At 45.1% G+C, this 18903-nt stretch overlaps 1 protein-coding gene and 1 long non-coding RNA gene across 2 annotated transcripts in view; one reads left to right on the plus strand and one right to left on the minus strand.

The window, feature by feature from the left end:
* The window catches only part of LOC309350508, a 155634-nt gene that overhangs the window by 109991 nt on the left and 26740 nt on the right, over positions 1-18903 (minus strand). The window lies entirely within an intron of this gene.
* Positions 10914-18903, plus strand: part of QRFPR (pyroglutamylated RFamide peptide receptor) — a 32969-nt gene continuing 24979 nt past the window's right edge. The window contains exon 1 of the mRNA XM_081877043.1: positions 10914-11692. Coding sequence (XP_081733169.1) covers positions 11353-11692 — 340 coding nt within the window. The 5' untranslated portion in view covers positions 10914-11352. The remainder of the gene's footprint in view (positions 11693-18903) is intronic.

An 18903-nucleotide genomic window follows, 5' to 3' on the forward strand; every position in this document is an offset into this window, starting at 1 on the left:
TCTATAAGATGCACCAGACCACAAGACGCACCTAGCTTTTGGAGGAGGAAAACAAGAAAAAAAATATTCTGAATCTCAGAAGCCAGAACAGCAAGAGGGATTGCTGCGCAGTGAAAGCAGCAATCCCTCTTGGTGTTCTGGCTTCTGGGATAGCTGCGCAGCCTGCATTCCCTCCATAAGACACACACACACACATTTCCCCTTACTTTTTAGGAGGGAAAAAGTGAGTCTTATAGAGCAAAAAATACAGTATATCATGACCAAATTTTTGCATAACAGTTCCTGAGATCAAAGACATTTTCTTTTCTTTTTTTGCCATATCATTTTTATTAATTTTACAATAATGCTTTCCATTACAATCTCTCCTCTTATATTATACAATTTGGCTTTTTAGGGCCATGACTTCCTTCAAACCTTCCTTATGATTTTCTATCTTTCATTTCAAATTTCTGCATTTTCACTACTTAACCACTGCTTTCAAATCAAAAACATCAAAGCATCATATTTTCTTATTCTTCTCTGCAGTGATTTTTATACCTTTCCTTACAAAGCTTCTTGCAATCCTACCAACATGTTTGATTGACTACAATTGTCTTTCAAATAATTTACAAATTTAGAGATCAAGGACGTTTTCATCGATGTTTAGTTTATACATTCATTCAAATATTTCACATGAATATACAATTTCACCAATGAATATTGAAAATATGCAACCCAATCCAAATGACAAACAAAACATTCCGTTTACATGAGTCCAATACAATAAGAGCAGTTCTTGAATTTTGATTGCTACATATGCCTGGAATTGTTCTAAATATGTTTGGAAAAGATGTTTTTGTTGTTTATCATTTTCGCGCACTTGGCTTTATTGTGAGCCATAGACCCAAAATACACAGTACAACAGTAGTGTATATCAACAGTTATTAAGGTGTTTGCTGCCCTGCACTCCTTTGAGGTGAGGATATAAATTCCATAAATTAAATGAAATAAAAACTGCACTGATCATTACCAAATTTTGCATGATGGCAGTGGCAGACCTTGGGGTCTCAAATGTCAGTGGTACCCTATGTGATGCTGAAATTTGGCATCCCTTACCTCTCACCTTCCATTCTACATAATAGATCTACATTCTGCATCCAGTGCCTCCAAGGATGGTTTCTGAGATCAAGGAGAAGATTTTCACCTATGTCTGGATACAGTTGGTCAGAATTTTGACTCAAGATGGCAGACTGTATCTTTAAAAGCTGCATTACTTCTTCTTCTTCTTCTTCTTCTTCTTCTTCTTCTTCTTCTTCTTCTTCTTCTTCTTCAGATCTATTGAGCAATGCAGCTAAAAGGCTGGTAGATTATCATTTTGACAGTAGCAAAGTTGACCTTACTTTTCCATTATGAGGTGGTCATGGGTGGTGTGTCTGTGCGGGTCTGTCTTTCTTTCCATTATGTATTTCCTCCAGCACGTTGCCACTTCCTTGGTTGCTTGTGCTTCCTGATCTGAAAAATCTCCATGGGAGGAGTTACCTCGTGACATCTCCCTCTGGCCAACAAATCCACTTTAAAAAGAAACAGCAGACTAGTCTTCATCTGTCCCTACATATACACCCATCAATTTAAAATTTAGTCCAGAAACAGAGTTGGGTTCAGTGCAGTTGGCATAGTGGCAATGTCCTGTTTCAGTTTATAATCTAGCAGCTGAATTCTAAACTAACTGCAGTTTCTGAAAAGTCTTCAAAGGCAACTACACATAATAGTAGTCCAACCAGGAAGTTATCAGAAATGGATAACAAATTATGCCTCCATAGGTGTTTGATTTTAGTTATTAAAAGTGCATTATTGGCCTGAGGGGAAATAATTGTGGTGTCTTCTGCTTTTATATATTATTGTTTCCATTTTTGGCTTTACTGGTTGCTGTGTTCCTTTCATGCCATTTAATTTTTTTCTGTTAAGTTTCAGTGCTAAATTTCATCTTTAAGGCTTTTTTTTTTTAAAAAAAAAAATGTTCTCTTTTGTTAGCTGCCTTGGAAACTGCTGGGTTTTAAAGAAATAGAATTGCTTGCTTCTTATGGAACAGTGTGGGCATAGGGTCATTTGTGGAAAGAAATCAATAACTTCGCCTTAAACTTCTTTATTTTTGCCTAGAAAGGAACGGATATCTGAAAAAGAGTTATTATGGGATGATCAGATTCAAAGGCAGCAACAATTTAACAATTTCATTGGAACTAAAAACCATGAATAGTATGAATAGGTTTGGGGTTTTTAAGTGCTGAAATTGTGACATCAGGACAAGTACAGCTACCCTGCAAATCAAGCAACCGTTGAAAAACCTGGCCTGTAAAGATTAAAGCTTTAGGGATGCAGGTAGGGGACAGCTTAAGTGCTGCAAAAAAGGTTTTTTTTAAATGATTACAAAATACTAAAGCAAGTTTCTTACCTGGCCATGTTTCCTTTGCAAGTTAAGATAAATAGTGCTGCTACCAAGAGCTTGTCAAAAATGGCTTTGCAAGTCATCTGCATCTTTGCAAGCAAGCTAAACATTACATGCAGTCACAATTAACAAACACAGTATAATGAAGACTGCTCAGCACCTTGCCTCCTTTTAAATTTTATTTATTTATTTGGTTTTTCAGATTGAAATTTTACAGCCACATATCCAACAGAAAAGCTAGCTTCCAATGAATCTCTTGGACTTCCCTCCTCCCCTTTGTGGGTCCTACTGTTAATCATTTCCTCCTGCATCTTTTATAATAATCCAGATCTTTTATCTCTCCACTGTATCCAAAATTCAGCACCTTGCCTCCTAATCCAGGCTTCCTCAACCTCGGCCCTCCAGATGTTTTGAGACTACAATTCCCATCATCCCTGACCACTGGTCCTGCTAGCTAGGGATCATGAGAGTTGTAGGCCAAAAACATCTGGAGGGCTGAGGTTGAGGAAGCTTGTCCTAATCCTAACTGCAAACCACAGAAAATGTTCAGCCTTGAAGCAAAAGTGCCATTTTTGGAAACAAAGGGTGGCTATTTTTAAATATGCAGTGAATATGGAAGCATTGTGCCTGAAGTATCATTTTGGGAACAGTTTCAAATGGATGTTTTGCTGAAGGAATGCTTCAAGCCCCAGCTCTTATATTGGCTCACAAATCCTAATTCTCCTACCCTCGCAACCAACAGCCCTGTGAGGTAGGCTACTCTGAGAGAGAATGATTGGTTTAAGGTCACCCAGCGAGCTTCAGTGCTAAATGGGCATTTGAACCCAGGTCTCCTTGATCTAGGCCCACAATGTTAACTTCTATTACCTGGGTTATGAAGGCTCACTAAAGATGTTAAAGCAAAGGTTATGGGATAATACACACAGTGACTTGTGATCTTGATCACACGCAGTCTGTAGTCCGTTGGCAGTAGGAGTTCAATATGGGCATGTCTTTAAGTTAACACCTTACATTAAAAACCTGACAGTACCAAAGTATCAAAGGTTATTCACCAAAGCCAGACCAAACTTTCCTTCTGCAGTGTTGGATGGCAGGTTGAGAGGAGTTCCCTACCAGGACAGACTTTGCTCGTGTGCTCAAGACATCGATTCTATAAAACATATTTTGCTGCACTGTGTGAAATACAAGCAAGCCAGGGCTGAACTGATATTATCCTTGCTGGTACCTTTCCCAGGAAAATCAGAGGCTCACTATATCAGGTATTGGAAGACCGGACAAACGCTAGAACATTAGCAGTGGCGACGTTTTTATCGGTGGTTGCAAGAACCAATGATCCCTATCTTTAAGTCTGAACAAAATGCTTGTTTAACCTGGAGGTAGGCTGTCTGAATTGTACATTGCTTTGTAACAATTTGTTGGGTCTCTGGACCGTAATAAAGATTGATTTATTGATATTCCTGAACTTCAACCATCTCCAGCAATTCTTGCCTCTCATTTATCCAGTTCACTTGTGCTCTGTCTTGGCTCCAGAACTGATCTTCCACCCCAACATTAGTTTCTGCACAACAGGGATGGGGAAATCTTGTTCCTCCTGGAGTCCTTACAGAAGACCTTCCAAGGGTCACCTGCTAGTAGTGGTTGGACCAGGGACAAAAGTGGGGGAGGCAATGGATGTGACTCTTAACTTTGTACAGTAGGCTACATTCCAGTCATGCAAAATACAGGTTTTCACCACAGGCAAGCAAGAGCCATCACCACAGTTCAAGGGCAGAGGGTGCAGAGATGTTGGTGTTATGGCCAAGGTAGAGATTCACCCACTAGCTGAATATATGGACAGCATAGCTGCTCTGTGCATTGGCAGGGGAGGCGAGGGTTATCCTGTACCATCCACGACCACCTCATGCATGGGAGGAGTCCTTCACTGAATCTGGTCATTTGTCCTTCAAGCTCAGTATTGTCTGCACTGACAAGAGCGAGCTTTCGAAGGTTTCAGAAAGGAGTCTTTCTCAACCCTCCCTGAAGGTATCAATGATTGTAACAGAGACCTTTTCCATAAAATGCTAAGATGAATAAAACATTAAAGGGAATTAACTTTCAGGCAGTTTGAGCCTAAGGGCAGACTTACACAACTCATTTAGCACAATTGTAATGATTTGATGAGCTCCGTGCTTGTGTTGTTTCACTGCTGCAAGGCTGGAGTCTAGCTTGTGGGTGGAACTGTCATTACATGTGCATTATTTTTTTGCAGCTCAAGGACCACGTCCCCTTCAAAGGGCCACTGGTGGATGGGGCCAAAGGAAAAAGTGGGCAGAGAAACAAATGTAAACTTCTCCTTTGTGGAGGAGGCTCATTTCTACGCACACTCACCCATTGACAATTGTGTTGCAGCATTCTGAACCAATTACAATTTCCAGATGAGAGCAAGGGAGGATTCACACAGATTGCTTTGCAGTAATCCAATCCTGTGTTGGGAGCAGAGATAGAAGGCTCTGTCAATTTCAGCTTGCTAATTTCCCCAATCTTAAATTCAGTGCTATTTTTTTAAGAAAAAGAGGTGCCAGAACTCACCATGTACGCCTCCCTAGTTCTCTTACAATGGCAATGGTGCCCACCTGAGAGGTATCAGAACTAAATGCTGGTGAGTTCCAGCTGAAAAACAACCACTGGTTCTTCACATTTCTGCAGCAATTTCTGATTTTTCTTCTTTTTTATAATCCTCATAAAAACCCTTCAGCACTTTCATGCAAAAAATTCCTCTTTTTTTGACAAGCAATTTCACCTCATATAATGCCATTTTTGTATGCTATTTTTGCCAGTATATTCATTTTAATACACATCCCCCCCCCACCCCAATATGTGAGAGTTCAGAACTTAACTGGTTAAGTGTTCTGAGGTGTGCGTCACTTTCTGACGTCAGTTTTAGAAGCTGGGAGGAGTCTGGGAGGAGTCTGTTCTTTCTGTTCTCTCTGTGTGTTTGAGAGAGACGGACATGTTCTCTCTGTGTTTGAGAGAGAGACATGGCTGCAAGCAGCGATGGGCTGAAATGTACCAATAAAGAGCTGTAAATAGACGAACCTGTCTGTGTATGCTTGCATGGAGAAAAGGAGAAAAAGACTGCTTTACACCGCTGTATGCTACTCTGCTAAGCCGTGGCTAAAGAGACAGCAGAATTTGTTGTGCAGCTAGGAAGGAAGTGTGCTGGACGCTGTAAACGACTGATTGGGATCGTAAAGCTATCAGAGGCCACGGCTCAACGATCGAGCTCCAAAGATCGTTATCTCTCAGAGGTTATGGAGGTCAGTCAACGCTCGTAAAACAGTTGGCTTTGAGCCACTGGAATGCTTTGAAGTCGGCACAGAAGCTGGCCGGAGGTTGGAAGCTGCATTCCGTTAGTCTAGCCTGATGCTGGGAAGCAGAGGGAGTTTTTGCCTGCTTCCGAGAGGCAAGAGAGCTGCTGAGACACAGAGCTGAGCCGGAGCAGCTGGGCCGTTTCTCCACGGACAGGAGCCGGAATCAGCTGGTACTGAGTGAGTACAGCTTGTGGGGCACCTTGGGAGAACGGGAGAAGATGGCAGAGAGCCAGGATATTCCGGTGGAAAAGCTCACTTAAAAAAGTTGGGCAACCTGGAGCAAAAGAATAAGGGGCTGGTTCCTGGTCCATGGGCTTTGGGAAGGAAGCCAGAGGGAGCCAAAAGCACCACCCCTTAGCTGGGAAGATAGCCAGCAGAAAATGCAACAAGAGCTGGATATGCTCAGAGCATGCGTTCATGCATCGCTGAGGCCTCTTTTGGAGGGTGTACAGTCAGCAAGGGCTGCCTGGGATGTGCTGAAGGGCTTGTGTGAAGCTTCAGCAGAAGGCCAGAGCCCTGGAGACGCTGGACTGGCAGGCCCATTTCCCGATGTATCGGCCTCTAGGAGCGCTGGTGAGCAGATCGGGGGGGCGAAGAGTTCCAAAGGCAAGTTTAAGAAACTTTCCACAGGAAGTGCTGGAGCGGAGAGGAGCTTCAGAGGGAGCTTCAGAGGGAGCTTCAGAGGGGGCGAGGCTGGTGGGAGGCGCCGTTCCAGGAGAAGGAAGGCCAGGCCAGCTGGGAGGAGCCCCGGGCAGTGTTTTTCCACTGGAGTTCAACGTCTGCGTGGCAGTTGCCCCCACCGGAGCACAGAGCCAAGACAGGATGTTGTGAAGGACACTTCTCATGGGAACCAGGCGGGTTTCCATGGCAACCAGCCTGCAAAGGCAGGCAGGCGTGGGTTTGAGTCCGGCCGACGTGGTAAACAACAGGAAGAGTCTTATCAAGTCACTGCTAGCATGGCTTTGTTTGAGAACAGCCGTGTGGAAAATTCCGAGGTGAGTTTTGTCATTGACTCTGCAGCTAACCGCAACATGGTTCCAGAGACCCCTGCAGTCGAGATGTGGAATTGCACGGCAGTTCCAAAAGGACAGGGACAGACTGTTAAGTTTGCAAATGGACAAAGAACTAAAATTTCTAAGTTTGCTAATGTTTATCTTTCTGTTTTGCAGGAACAGATGGATTTTTGTATCGTCCCAGAGGTGCATCACTGTTTGTTATCTGTGCCTTATTTGTTGAAAAAAGGGTTTCAGGTTTGTTTCCAGGATGATGTCTGCACAATCTCCAAAGGGGAGAGGGTACTTGCCAAGGTTAAGAAGGGGCAGAATGATCTTTTCATTCTTAAAACGTCTCTTGGGGGTGAGGGGAAGGTTGAGAGAGCACAGGCGCAGCGTGCTACAGTTCCCACTCATGTTCAATGTGTTTGCGCATGGCATCAGAGGACCATTCATAGTCCTGTAGAGGATTTGCAAGTGCTTCCTGAGGTTACCAGAGGGTGTAAAATTAGAAATTGTAAAAGTGCCGTTAATTGCGCCACTTGCAAGCAGGCGAAGGTGAAAGGGTGCAGTTACCCAAAGGTGGAACGTGTAACCACTAAACCTTTTGAGCTGGTACACATAGATCTGTTCGATTCTGTCAAGGAACAGAGTCTAGGGGGGGCCAGGTATCTGTTAACGATTCAGGATGATTTTTCGCAGAACACCTGGACTCATGGTCTCAAATCCAGGGAGGATGCAGCACAGCTGATCAGGAGCTGGGTTGAGGAGGTAGAACAGAGGTTCTCCACCAAGGTGAAAGCAATCGTCAGTGACAGAAATGCTAGGTACACTGGTTCTGCTTTGCAGCAGTTCTTTCACAAGAGAGAAATACGACACACAGTTACTTCACCCAATAAGAGGGGGGTGGCAGAGCTGAGGAGTGAAGCTCTGGTTAAGGCTGCACAGGTAATGCTAACGGAAGCTAGGTTACCTCCAAAGTTTTGGCTGGAGGCAGTCCGATGTGTGTGTTTCACCTGGAATCGTGTCTACAACTCACTGGTAGGTGACACACCGTACTCTTTGTTGAATGGCAGAAAACCCCAGGTTCACTTTCTGCGCAAGTTTGGATCTCCTGCGGTTGTCCCTGTGCCTAAGGCTTTGCAAGGGCCAGATGGAGCCAAAGTCCAGAAAATGATCTTCTGTGGGTATGAGCCAGAAGCTCGTGCATGGAGGTTTGCTTACCCGTCAGGTGATCAGAGTAAGGTGCTGATCAGTAAACACGCTGAGTTCTTTGAGCAGGATGAAAGGCCAAAGATTTCTGCACAGCGTGATGTTCTTTCAGAATGTCTCTCTGATCCAGAGGACAGTTCTGTTGAGGAGGAAGGAGAGGCTGAGTCTGCTGATGACGATCAGGTCACTGACCAAGGTCAGGAGCAGGATGGGGCGTCTCCACGAGTTGTTAGAAAAGGACAGCCCAAGAGTGAGCCTAGTTCTCCTGTGAGTGTAATGGAGAGGATTCGAAGACGCTTTAAGTCAGAGGGGGAATCCCGTGATGCAGAGGACACACCTGCTGGTGACAGTGAGCCAGAGGAAACACCAGAGTTTGTGCCTAGGCGATCCAGTCGCACAACCAAAGGTATTCCACCTGAGAGGTACCAGGCCACAGGTGCGTGGGTAAGTTTCGCACAGTGCGATTCTGAGAGTTGTGAGGTGATTCCACAGATGCCTAACAGGTACTCCAAGGGAGGGCACAAGGCATTGGGGAAGGGATTGATCTCACAGGGTGTTGCTGAAGATGTTACACAGGTCTTGTCAGAAAGCAACGCAAGAGGGGGTGTGAGAGTTCAGAACTTAACTGGTTAAGTGTTCTGAGGTGTGCGTCACTTTCTGACGTCAGTTTTAGAAGCTGGGAGGAGTCTGGGAGGAGTCTGTTCTTTCTGTTCTCTCTGTGTGTTTGAGAGAGACGGACATGTTCTCTCTGTGTTTGAGAGAGAGACATGGCTGCAAGCAGCGATGGGCTGAAATGTACCAATAAAGAGCTGTAAATAGACGAACCTGTCTGTGTATGCTTGCATGGAGAAAAGGAGAAAAAGACTGCTTTACACCGCTGTATGCTACTCTGCTAAGCCGTGGCTAAAGAGACAGCAGAATTTGTTGCGCAGCTAGGAAGGAAGTGTGCTGGACGCTGTAAACGACTGATTGGGATCGTAAAGCTATCAGAGGCCACGGCTCAACGATCGAGCTCCAAAGATCGTTATCTCTCAGATACATTTTTGTAAACATTGGTAGATTGGAGAGCACTTAGTTTGGCTAAGTGCATATTTTGAAGGATGGCTGTGTTTCATTTCTCAAATTATTTTGGTAAGTGTGACTTGATAAATTCATATTTAAATGCGAGCTGAACTGAATTTCTCTCCCATCCCTAGTTGGGAGTAAACCTTAATTTTTGTTTTTCTTTCAGCCTACAATCTTTGCAGGCTTTTGATATATGGGCTCCACTGCAATATACATACTAAACACCAACATACTGAAGTTACCTGTGCCTGGACTACTGTGGCAAAACTCTCCTACTCAATCAATATTGTAGCAGCAAGAGTTGGTAAAGGGTACTCCCAACTGAGGGTACCCAGGCTTTCAGTGACAAAGCTGGATTCAAAAGCTGCCCCTAGATTATGTACCTGCTCTTTCACTGGGACACGACAGTTTGAGCATATTACACTAATCCTGGCCTGACAGCACTGGCTGCTAATTAGTTTCTGGGCCCAATTCAGAGTGCTTAAATGACTCAGGACTGTAATACCTCAGAGTCCATCTTTCCCTTAATCTGGACCTTGCAAACATCATTTGAGGCCTTCAAGTTCCCCCCTCCACGAGAGGTCCATAGGATGGCAACATGAGAATGGGCCTTTTCCGTGGTGGCTCCCTTTGTGGAATGCTCTTAGGGATTCTCACCTGGCACTTTCGTTACATATCTTTAGGCACCAGATTAAAATGTTGCTCTACAGCCAGGCCTTTGGCTGACTGAACCATTCATAGCCTTTTAAATGAGTTTCGGGGTATTGTTTATTAATATCATGTTGGGCAATTTGTGTTTTTATGGGCTTGTTGGGTGAAAGGCAGTATATAAATGTAATTTTTAAAAAGAAATGCAACTGCATTCAGGACAGTCAACTGTCCAATTCTCAAGCACCAGAACCAGCAACCCCTAGTAGCTCCATCCTGCCAAGATTCAAACTCAGTTTATTTCCCCTCAGCCATCTCACCAGATGGTGAAATAAAGCTGGGTGTCATCAGCCTTCTCATGGCACCTTGTGGCCCCACCACTTTCCTGAGGGCTGCCCCACACCTGGTGTTGGCTCTCTTTAAAGTTGTGCACTCACTTTGGGACCAAACCCCACTGAGGACAGGGGGACCTCCGTTCCAAGCTGTACATCCACCAGGTCAAGCTGTAACCTAAAGAAGTTTCAGACTGATGTGCAAATATTCCTTAAGCCAGTGGTTCTCAACCTGTGGGTCCCCACCCAGATGTTGTTGGACTACAACTCCCACCACCCCTGAGGTCTGGCCTTGCTAGCTAGGGGTGATGGGAGTTGTAGTCTAACAACATCTGGGGACCCACAGGTTGAGAAAGGCTACCTTAAGCTGTTTTAAAACCTAGTAAACTAAACGAAAAATAAAAATTCTAACCCTCCAGCTCCAGATCAATGTAATTCATGGGAAAACATAAATTTAGGCAGTTGGTTATATTATATTCCGGAAGCAATGGTCTCACAGGGACCCATCGTTAATTTATTGCAGCTAATCCTTCATTTGCTTCGGCGTGGAGCAAAGCAGAGCACGTTCGCCTGCGCCTGGGGATCCTTCTGCGGCTTATTTGGCAGAGTGGCGTCCTGGACCTCCAAGGCTCCAGAGTCTTGCCCTGTGCCGCTCCATAGCCTCAATTCTGAGCACGCGGCGCTCTCCGATCTCCGCGAGGTCAGTTCTCCGGCTGCTTTGCAGCCTCGCCGCGCCCGCTCGGAGCCGCGTTCCAAGCGCCCTCTCCGCCCGAGGAAGCGTCCGTCGCGCCCCTCCTGCGACTCCCCAACAAGCGCCAGCCAATCCCCGACGAGCCCCGGCGCTCCGGGAAACTTCGAAGGACGGGAGGCCGAGAAGACGCTCTTTCTGCTCACCGATTGGCTAGCGGCTCGGAGGAAGTCTCCAATAGGAGCCCTTCGCTGCTTTTCCCAAGCTCGACTTTTCGCTCCTTCCTCGCCTTCTTCTAGACGGGAAGGTTGCGGCGCGCGCGGCGGGTGGACGAGCGCGTCTCGCTCTCAAAAGTTTCACACCCTCGATTAAGCGCCACCCTTTTGCTCTCGTTTCGGCCGCCTTTCTCAGACGAAGGGCAGATCCTCGTGGAGACGTCTGGGCAACGAATGAAAGGCGAGCGGAGGCGCGGATCTTGCTGCAGCCCTTAGCTGTGGGCGCCGTCGAGCAAGGCTGAGAAGTCCCCTCCACGAATTTTAAATTTTAAAGAAAATTCCCTGGTTTTCTAAGCCTCCCGCCAGGAGCGTCCTCTTGGTCCGGCCATGCTGCAGAGGATCGCCGTCTGAGCCGCCCCGTCGCCGCCATGCGCTCCCTGAACATCACCCCGGAGCAGTTCGCGCAGCTGCTGCGCGACAACAACGTGACCCGCGAGCAGTTCATCGCGCTCTACGGGCTGCAGCCGCTGGTCTACATCCCGGAGCTGCCGCGGCGCGCCAAGCTGGCCTTCGTGCTCACCTGCGTGCTCATCTTCGCCCTGGCACTCTTCGGCAACGGCCTGGTGCTCTACGTGGTCAGCCGCCGCAAAGCCATGCGCACCGTCACCAACATCTTCATCTGCTCGCTGGCCCTCAGCGACCTGCTCATCGCTTTCTTCTGCGTCCCCTTCACCATGCTGCAGAACATCTCCAGCAACTGGCTGGGGGGTGAGTGGCCGAGCCAGAGGGAAGGAGGCGGGTCTCCTACTTCCAGGGAGGAGGGAGATGGGCGCTTGACCTCCACTGCATTCCGACACACCACAACGATTCCCCCCGTCCCTTTAAAATTAAGGGAAATGTTGGGGTTCTTTAATTTTAAAAGAACAAGTTTGTACTCCTCATGGAGGTAAAGAAGCTTAATACTTTAGAAGTATTCAGTGAGTGCAGAGGAGAAGAAAGCAGATTCATAGTGGTGCAGCAATGAAACTGCTAACACCTGTGCAAAGCTAAGGTGGGTCAGGTTTGGTTTCAGGGGACCATGTGCTGAGATTCCTGCATTGCAGAGAGTTGGACTAGAACTAGATGACCCTTGAAGTCCCTTCCAACTCTACAATTCTAGGAGAGATTGCTGTGAAAGCAGCCACAACCATACACCTGGGCCTTCCAAGTCAGGTTTGTAAGTGGAGGGGTTATCTATCTAAATGCGGGAAAAAGTTTTGATTACCTTTCCTTCCAGCATCATTTATCATCAGTCACTTTAGAGCAGGGTTGCTTAACATGTGGGACTCAAGATACTCCCAACTCCCATTATGCCTGCTCCTTGTCAGCACTGGCGGAGCTGATGGGAGTTGGGGTCCAACAACACCTGAAGAGCCACAGTTCAGTCTCCTCTGCTTTAGGCCAATGTTTACAGTGTATACATTGTGGTATAGTGTGGTATAGTGGTTGGGAGTGTTGGACTAGGACCTGGGAGACCATTTTTCAAATCCCTGCTCAGCCATGAAACTCACTGGGTGACCTTGGGACAGTCACAGTCTCTCAAGCCTAACCTCCCTCACAGGGTTGTTGTGAGGATACGATGGGGCGGAAATATAGGAGCCAACTCCTAGGGGCCAAGGTCCCTTTGGGGGCCCTCCAATAAAATATTTGAGGGAGGCACGCCCTCCCAGTAGATGGGCATTGCCATTCAAATAGTGTGTGTGCGCACAGTCTTGTGACTGATTATGTGGGGCAGGGTCCCCCCAATATTTTATTCAAGTTGGCACCTCTGGATGGAAGAGAATTGTGTACTCCCCCTTGAGCTCCATTGGGGAAAGGTGGGGTAGAAATGTGATAAATCAATCTTGTAGCAATGTAGGAAAGTTGTCTGTTTAAAGACAATCAACAGCTACTAGCCACAATGTACATGTTCCACTTCCATTATCGGAGGCAGCGTGTATCTTGATACCAGTTGCAGGGAATCACAGGTGAGTAGCGTTGTTGTGACCAAGTTTTGCTTTGGGGCTTTCCGCAGGCCACTGTGAGAACAGGATGCTGGACTAGATGGGCCATTGATCCAGCTGGCTCATCTTACGTTCTTGTGTCAACTTACATCAGCCTCACCTGCATTCTGTTGCTGAATTGCTTCCATGGGTGCATCTTATAAACCACCCATAAAGCTCTCTTGACTGGGGAATCAAAGAGTTGGAAGGGACTCTGAAGATCATCTGGTCCAGTCCCTGCATGGCAGGAATATGCAGCTGTCCCTTATGGGAATCAAACCTGCGACCTTGGTGTTATGAGCGCCATGCTCTAACCAACTGAGCTAGTCCTAAGAGTTAATCATGCTGCTTGATTTCCTATAGCAGCATCCATAACTACATTATCTACAGTCCAGCAGTTAATTCTCCTTCACAAGTTCCATTTAGAAGTGTGTGAGAATGCAGCTCTTAGCAGAGTGTGGTCATAATTCAGACCATGGATAGGCAAACTAAGGCCCGGTGGCCAGATCCAGCCCAATTGCCTTCTAAATTTGGCCCACAGATGATCCGGAAGTCAACATGTTTTTACATGAGTATAATGTGTCCTTTTATTTAAAATGCATCTCTGGGTTATTTGTGGGGCCTGCCTGGTGTTTTTACATGAGTAGAATTTGTGCTTTTATTTAAAATGCATCTCTGAGTTATTTGTGGGGCATAGGAATTCATTCATTTTTTTTCTTCAAAATATAGTCTGGCCCCCCACAAGGGGGGCGGTGAACTGGCCCCCTGCTGAAAAAGTTTGCTGACCCCTGGTTTAGACCCAGCTTCAGGAACAGACCATGACATTAATTGTAGTTGCACTACAATTAGGGACACTGATTAAAGAACAATATATAATGTACACAATATATGTGAATTATAACTGCGGGGAGCTGATAGACTCCTACAATTTGCATTGTGGTTGAGCGTAGTGACTGAGTGTTCAAAGCACTTCAAATATTATCTTGTAAATATAACAATAACCCTGCAGGTATTACTATAGTTCTGCAGATGGGAGACTGAGGCTAATGAATTCATGGCGGAGGTAGGATTTAAACCTCCTAATTGTAGCTGTCTTAGCTGCTGTGCCACATCAGTCCTCTCTCCCCAAAAGGCATGTAGCTCCAGTTTTCTAAAAAATAATAATAATTCTAGCATGGCATCATTCTTCAGGCCTTTTTCATACTGTGCACTAATAAAGACAATAATTATGTCTTTTGCATTTTATTATGAGATTGACAAATAGGAGAATGCACAGAGCCTCAGGTCTATCCCAGATGTTCACAGCTGCAGTCTTCAATGAGAGTTAGGAATTTGGCATTATTGTGACAATTGCGCCAAGTACTAAATGTCACCAGCAGAGCATTGAACTATTCATAAATGACATCAGTGTTGCAAAAACATAAGCAAACGCCGACAGTAAAGTTGCAAAGCATTGTGCTTGGCACTCGTATTGTTCATCCATGCATGTGTAGTCAATATCCATGAATTGGCTTGCACCTTAGACGCAGGGTTGTAAGGAGTTACAGAACTATATGGAAACAGTACTCTCCCAGCTTGTGACCCCCTGCAACCAGCATTCAGAGACTGAACGTTTGTGCAATGTAAGTGTTTAGCATGTTTAAGGAGACATAACAGACCAGCTCATAACTGAGGCTGAAAAACTAAATTAATAAGAATAGTGTAATTATTGCTTTTCAAAAAGTGTGACACTCAGTTGGATCCCCACCACAAGTGTATTGTTATGAGTTTGGGGCTCAGTCCGGATGATACTTTGGATCCCTCCCAGTCCTTGGGATCCTGAATCTGTGCAGGTAGAATGTGTAAGGAGAACTTGCCAACCAGTTCCTTTATCAAGGTAATGGCTTTGGCTGGCTAGTTAAGTACCATGATTTTAACATATCCTAAAAAGTTACTGTGTGCCATAGAAAAAAACAGATGGGCCTTTCCCTCACCCATCTGGAGCCAGAATTGTTGTGGGTATGAGCTAGAAGCTGGGAGACAGAGAGACATGTCTTGCTTTGTGCTGAATCCAAAGCTGGACTTGGGGTTCCCCTGGAAACTGAGAGGGGAAGCTAGGTCTTTTGGATTATTAATGCTGCGAGATTCTCCAGCCTAATGCCCAGATTGCATATAAATAAAATTATATTGCCTAAAGACACCACACATTCCTAAAGACACACATTCATTTCAAGGAAGCCAAATCCTTGGTAAAGCAAAGACACCCCTAGACTCTCTCACTTCTTGGAGATTGGGGTGGTGTGTAATAGTATAAAGTCAGCTTTGGCGTTTTGATGGTGCCAGCACCTTACTGTCCTGTCATATATTTTGCATAGTTTCACGTGCTACTGAGTTTCCAGTCTGATACAATGATCAGTTTATCAGAGCAATGAGTACAAAGTATCTGAAAATCACAGTGATGGGCAATGTATACAAATTCAGAAATACAATGTTTTTCAAATTAGGAAAACAGACTTCCATGCTACTAAGAAATGACTAGACCCTAGGTCAGAAGGTTGGAGGGACATAGCAAGCTGGTGGAGAAGGGAATTAGTCTATTATTGCTGTTGTCACTGCCGATTAGTTGGCAACATTACCCAGCTTGCATAGTGTAGGCAGGCTGCCTTCACAAGACTGAAGTAGCTCTGATTGACAGCAGTAAACAGCATTAATGTTTCAAGAATTAGGAAATGATGCTTAGAATCAGTGAGAGTCATTGCCACCAGCAGAAAGACTAGCCGCGCTCATCTTGAGTTTTTCTCAGTCCTTGAATTTTCAGTCCTTGAATTTTTAATGCACTTTTAGGGGGAACAAGTGGGGGTGGGGTCAGGGGAGTGGACTAGCAACACAGCAGTGGGGGCTTGGAAGCAAAACCTTTTGCATTCCACTGCCCTTTATTGGCATTCTCTCTATGTTTCCCTCTTTGAATCAGGCGTGGATTTTCTTCTTCTTCTTTCCCCCCAGCAAGGGCTGTTGGCCTATAGAAAAAGTAAGTGGGGGCCACAACTGATGGTGGATAGAGTGGGAAACAAAAGTGGGCAGACTTCACAACAGTGCAGGATTGTATAGCACAATCTTTCTCATTGCCATCATATTTACAGGCCATATAAAATCAGCCTTACGGCTACAGGTTCCTCACACCAGCTTTACAGCTCCCCCTCCCTGTATAATCATAATATATTTTAGTTTTTAAGACAGCAATGGGGAACTATGCAACTAATTAAGCCCATCGGGCTTCCTGATTTGGCCCAGTCTGTTAAGCTGTCCCATCACTGGAGGCTGGTGGGGTTGCATGGGTGGAGCCTATGAGGTCACATGAGTAGAGCCTAGGAGGTGGTTCCTTGTGAGGTCCCCTTACAAATTGATAGTGGACACTTAAACCATACAGTTGTGCAAATGTACCCAAGTGTCTAACCTCGGTTCAGAAGGTGTCCCTGTTCACACACTTCCTTCTCTGCAATCATGTCTGTGGAACACCAGCTGGAGGAAAAGCATTTGAGGAAATCTAAACATCACGTCTCCTCTCAGTTTCCCCCTTGAAAATCACCCTCTGCTTTTGCAGCTTTGTGACTGTATGTCTGACACCTTGGATTCTGCCAAACATACTGTTACCACCTCAAATCTTCAGTCTTACACCACTTTTCAAGCAAAGTCTGCTAGAGTCTGCATACTGTATGAATAGCAAACAAGGCTCTTTACAGTGACAACTGGTGATCACGGTTCTGCAGAAAACAGCATGCCTAGAAGCAAATTTGGCATCACATGTTTAATGGAAGGCAAATGCTGGAGGTAAAGGAATACTGGTACTCCCACTGTTGCTCCAGTTACTAACAAAGACAGTGTGTGTAGAGAAAAACAAAAGCAATAGTAGTGCACATTATATTTTTGTTGTTTAAAAAATTGTATACCATTCATTTTGTAGCTGGAATGCACTTTGGCAGTCTAGCTGTTCATTATGTCAGGTTTAGATTTCCAGCCATTCCACAGACTTTTAGTTGCATGTGCCATCATTTTATTCAGCTTTTAACCTAAGAACTCTGCTGGCTCTGAATCTGTGAGAAACCAAGGCATCAGTTCAAGGTCAGTTCCAGCAAAGAATCTGGTAATTTTAAATTAGTGTGTGCAATTGAGGCCCCATGTACACACTTCCCTGTCACCCAACATGGTTCCAGGTTCTTTTTCTGCAAAACAACAGATTTTGCAGAGCAGCTCAAATACAGATTTTTTGGAAAAGAAAATTAAATACATTGCAACATTTGTGGATTCCAGTTACATAAAAATCAAAGAAAATGGAACTCACAGTTCCAAAAAGGAGTAGAAAATTGTGTGATACAGTATTAAGTTTGGGTTATATTAAGTGGTTTTGTGTGTGTGGTTGTTTTTTGTTTTTTTTAAAAAGAATTAATTTACAGTGCATTCCTATACATGCCACATTGAATCCCAGCTTGGGAGAAAGGTGGGACAGAAATATATTAAATAATAATAATCGTGTTTACTTGGAAGTAAGTGCCATTGAGCTCAATGGAGCTTACTCCCAGATAAGTGGGGATAGGCTTGAAAGCTTTGTTGCAAAAGTCAGAGACTGCTTTAAAAATAAAAGCCACCTCCTTCTCTAGCCAGTGCTCTCCCCAGATTACAATATAAGCATATCCAGTCTCCAGAATTAAATATTGTTTTCTGTTGCCCCTATCTCTCACAAGCAATAGAATAAGCAAAGAAAGACACATCTCTCCCCTCTAAGCCAGCTCCCTTCATTATACAAGCCAGTTCACAGTTATCACTCTTTATGTCTCTTCCCCAGCCAAGGAAAAAAAACAAACCCTGATGTAGATGAACAATTTCTCTCCCCCCCCCTTTACAACAGAAAAGCAATCTGTTGCACGAGGGACCCCAACCTTTTAAAACAAAAGAAAGACTTTCAGGAACCAAGAAAGAAATGATTTTTCTTTTTTGCCTCTTTGCCTGCACTGAGGAAAGTAACCTGGCTGGGCTGGTACTAATGCCTTGCTTTCTCACAAAATAAATGTATTTTTAAAAAATAAAGAAAGCTGAAGCAAGAACCTAGTGCACCCTCTCACAAAAAGGCGCACGCATCCTGCTGTTCGAGGAAATATGTGTACCAACAGGGAAGAACAAACAACCACATGATGGCTTAGGAGGGCAGTCACAAAGCTCTACGCACGTCACAGTCCATGTCTGGTGCCTCAAGGCCATGCTCCTGAAAGGGAAAACATGAGATGGTTGCTTGTGTTTAACTACTCCCTCTACTTGGGAGGCAGGGGTCAAAGTCTACTGCTAGTCTTTTAATGGCTGCCAAGGCAGAGAAGATGGACGAAAGCCTCTCAGTAATTGGAAATGTTATCACGTGTGTCAGAAGAAAGACTAGACCATGGTTTCGGAGGTTTGAGGGTGTTCCCCCCTCCCCTGAAACTTCACAGGGCTACATCCCACTTTGCCCATGAGGGGCCTCCCCTTCATATGATGTCAGGCACAGGAAAGGCAAAACTGTAGGGCTAAGTTGAAAAGGAAGAATCGAAAGCACACTCTAAACATGTTAACCCTTCTTCCTTTCTAGCCACATTCATCTTTTTTATGTCCCACGGTCTTCAAACAAAATACATCTCAGAGGTCCCAAGCCACAGGGAGGTTAGGTTGGCCTCAACCAGAGCCAGGGCTTTTTCGGCTGTGGCCCCGATTTGGTGGAACGCCCTGTCACAAGAGACTAGGGCCCTGCGGGACTTGACATCTTTCCGCAGGGGCTGCAAGACAGAGCTGTTCCACCAGGCCTTTGGTCAGGGCGCAGTCTGACCCCCTCCTTTGGTAATCCTCATAGAACTCTAGCCCAATGGTTGCCATTAATTTGATTCTGAACTGATTTTAGAATGAATTGATTTTAGAATGTATTTTAATTAATTGATTGTGATTTTATGTAAACTGTGT

This window comes from Podarcis erhardii, assembly GCF_964252035.2.
Source record: "Podarcis erhardii genome assembly, chromosome: 9".
Taxonomy (NCBI): domain Eukaryota; kingdom Metazoa; phylum Chordata; class Lepidosauria; order Squamata; family Lacertidae; genus Podarcis; species Podarcis erhardii.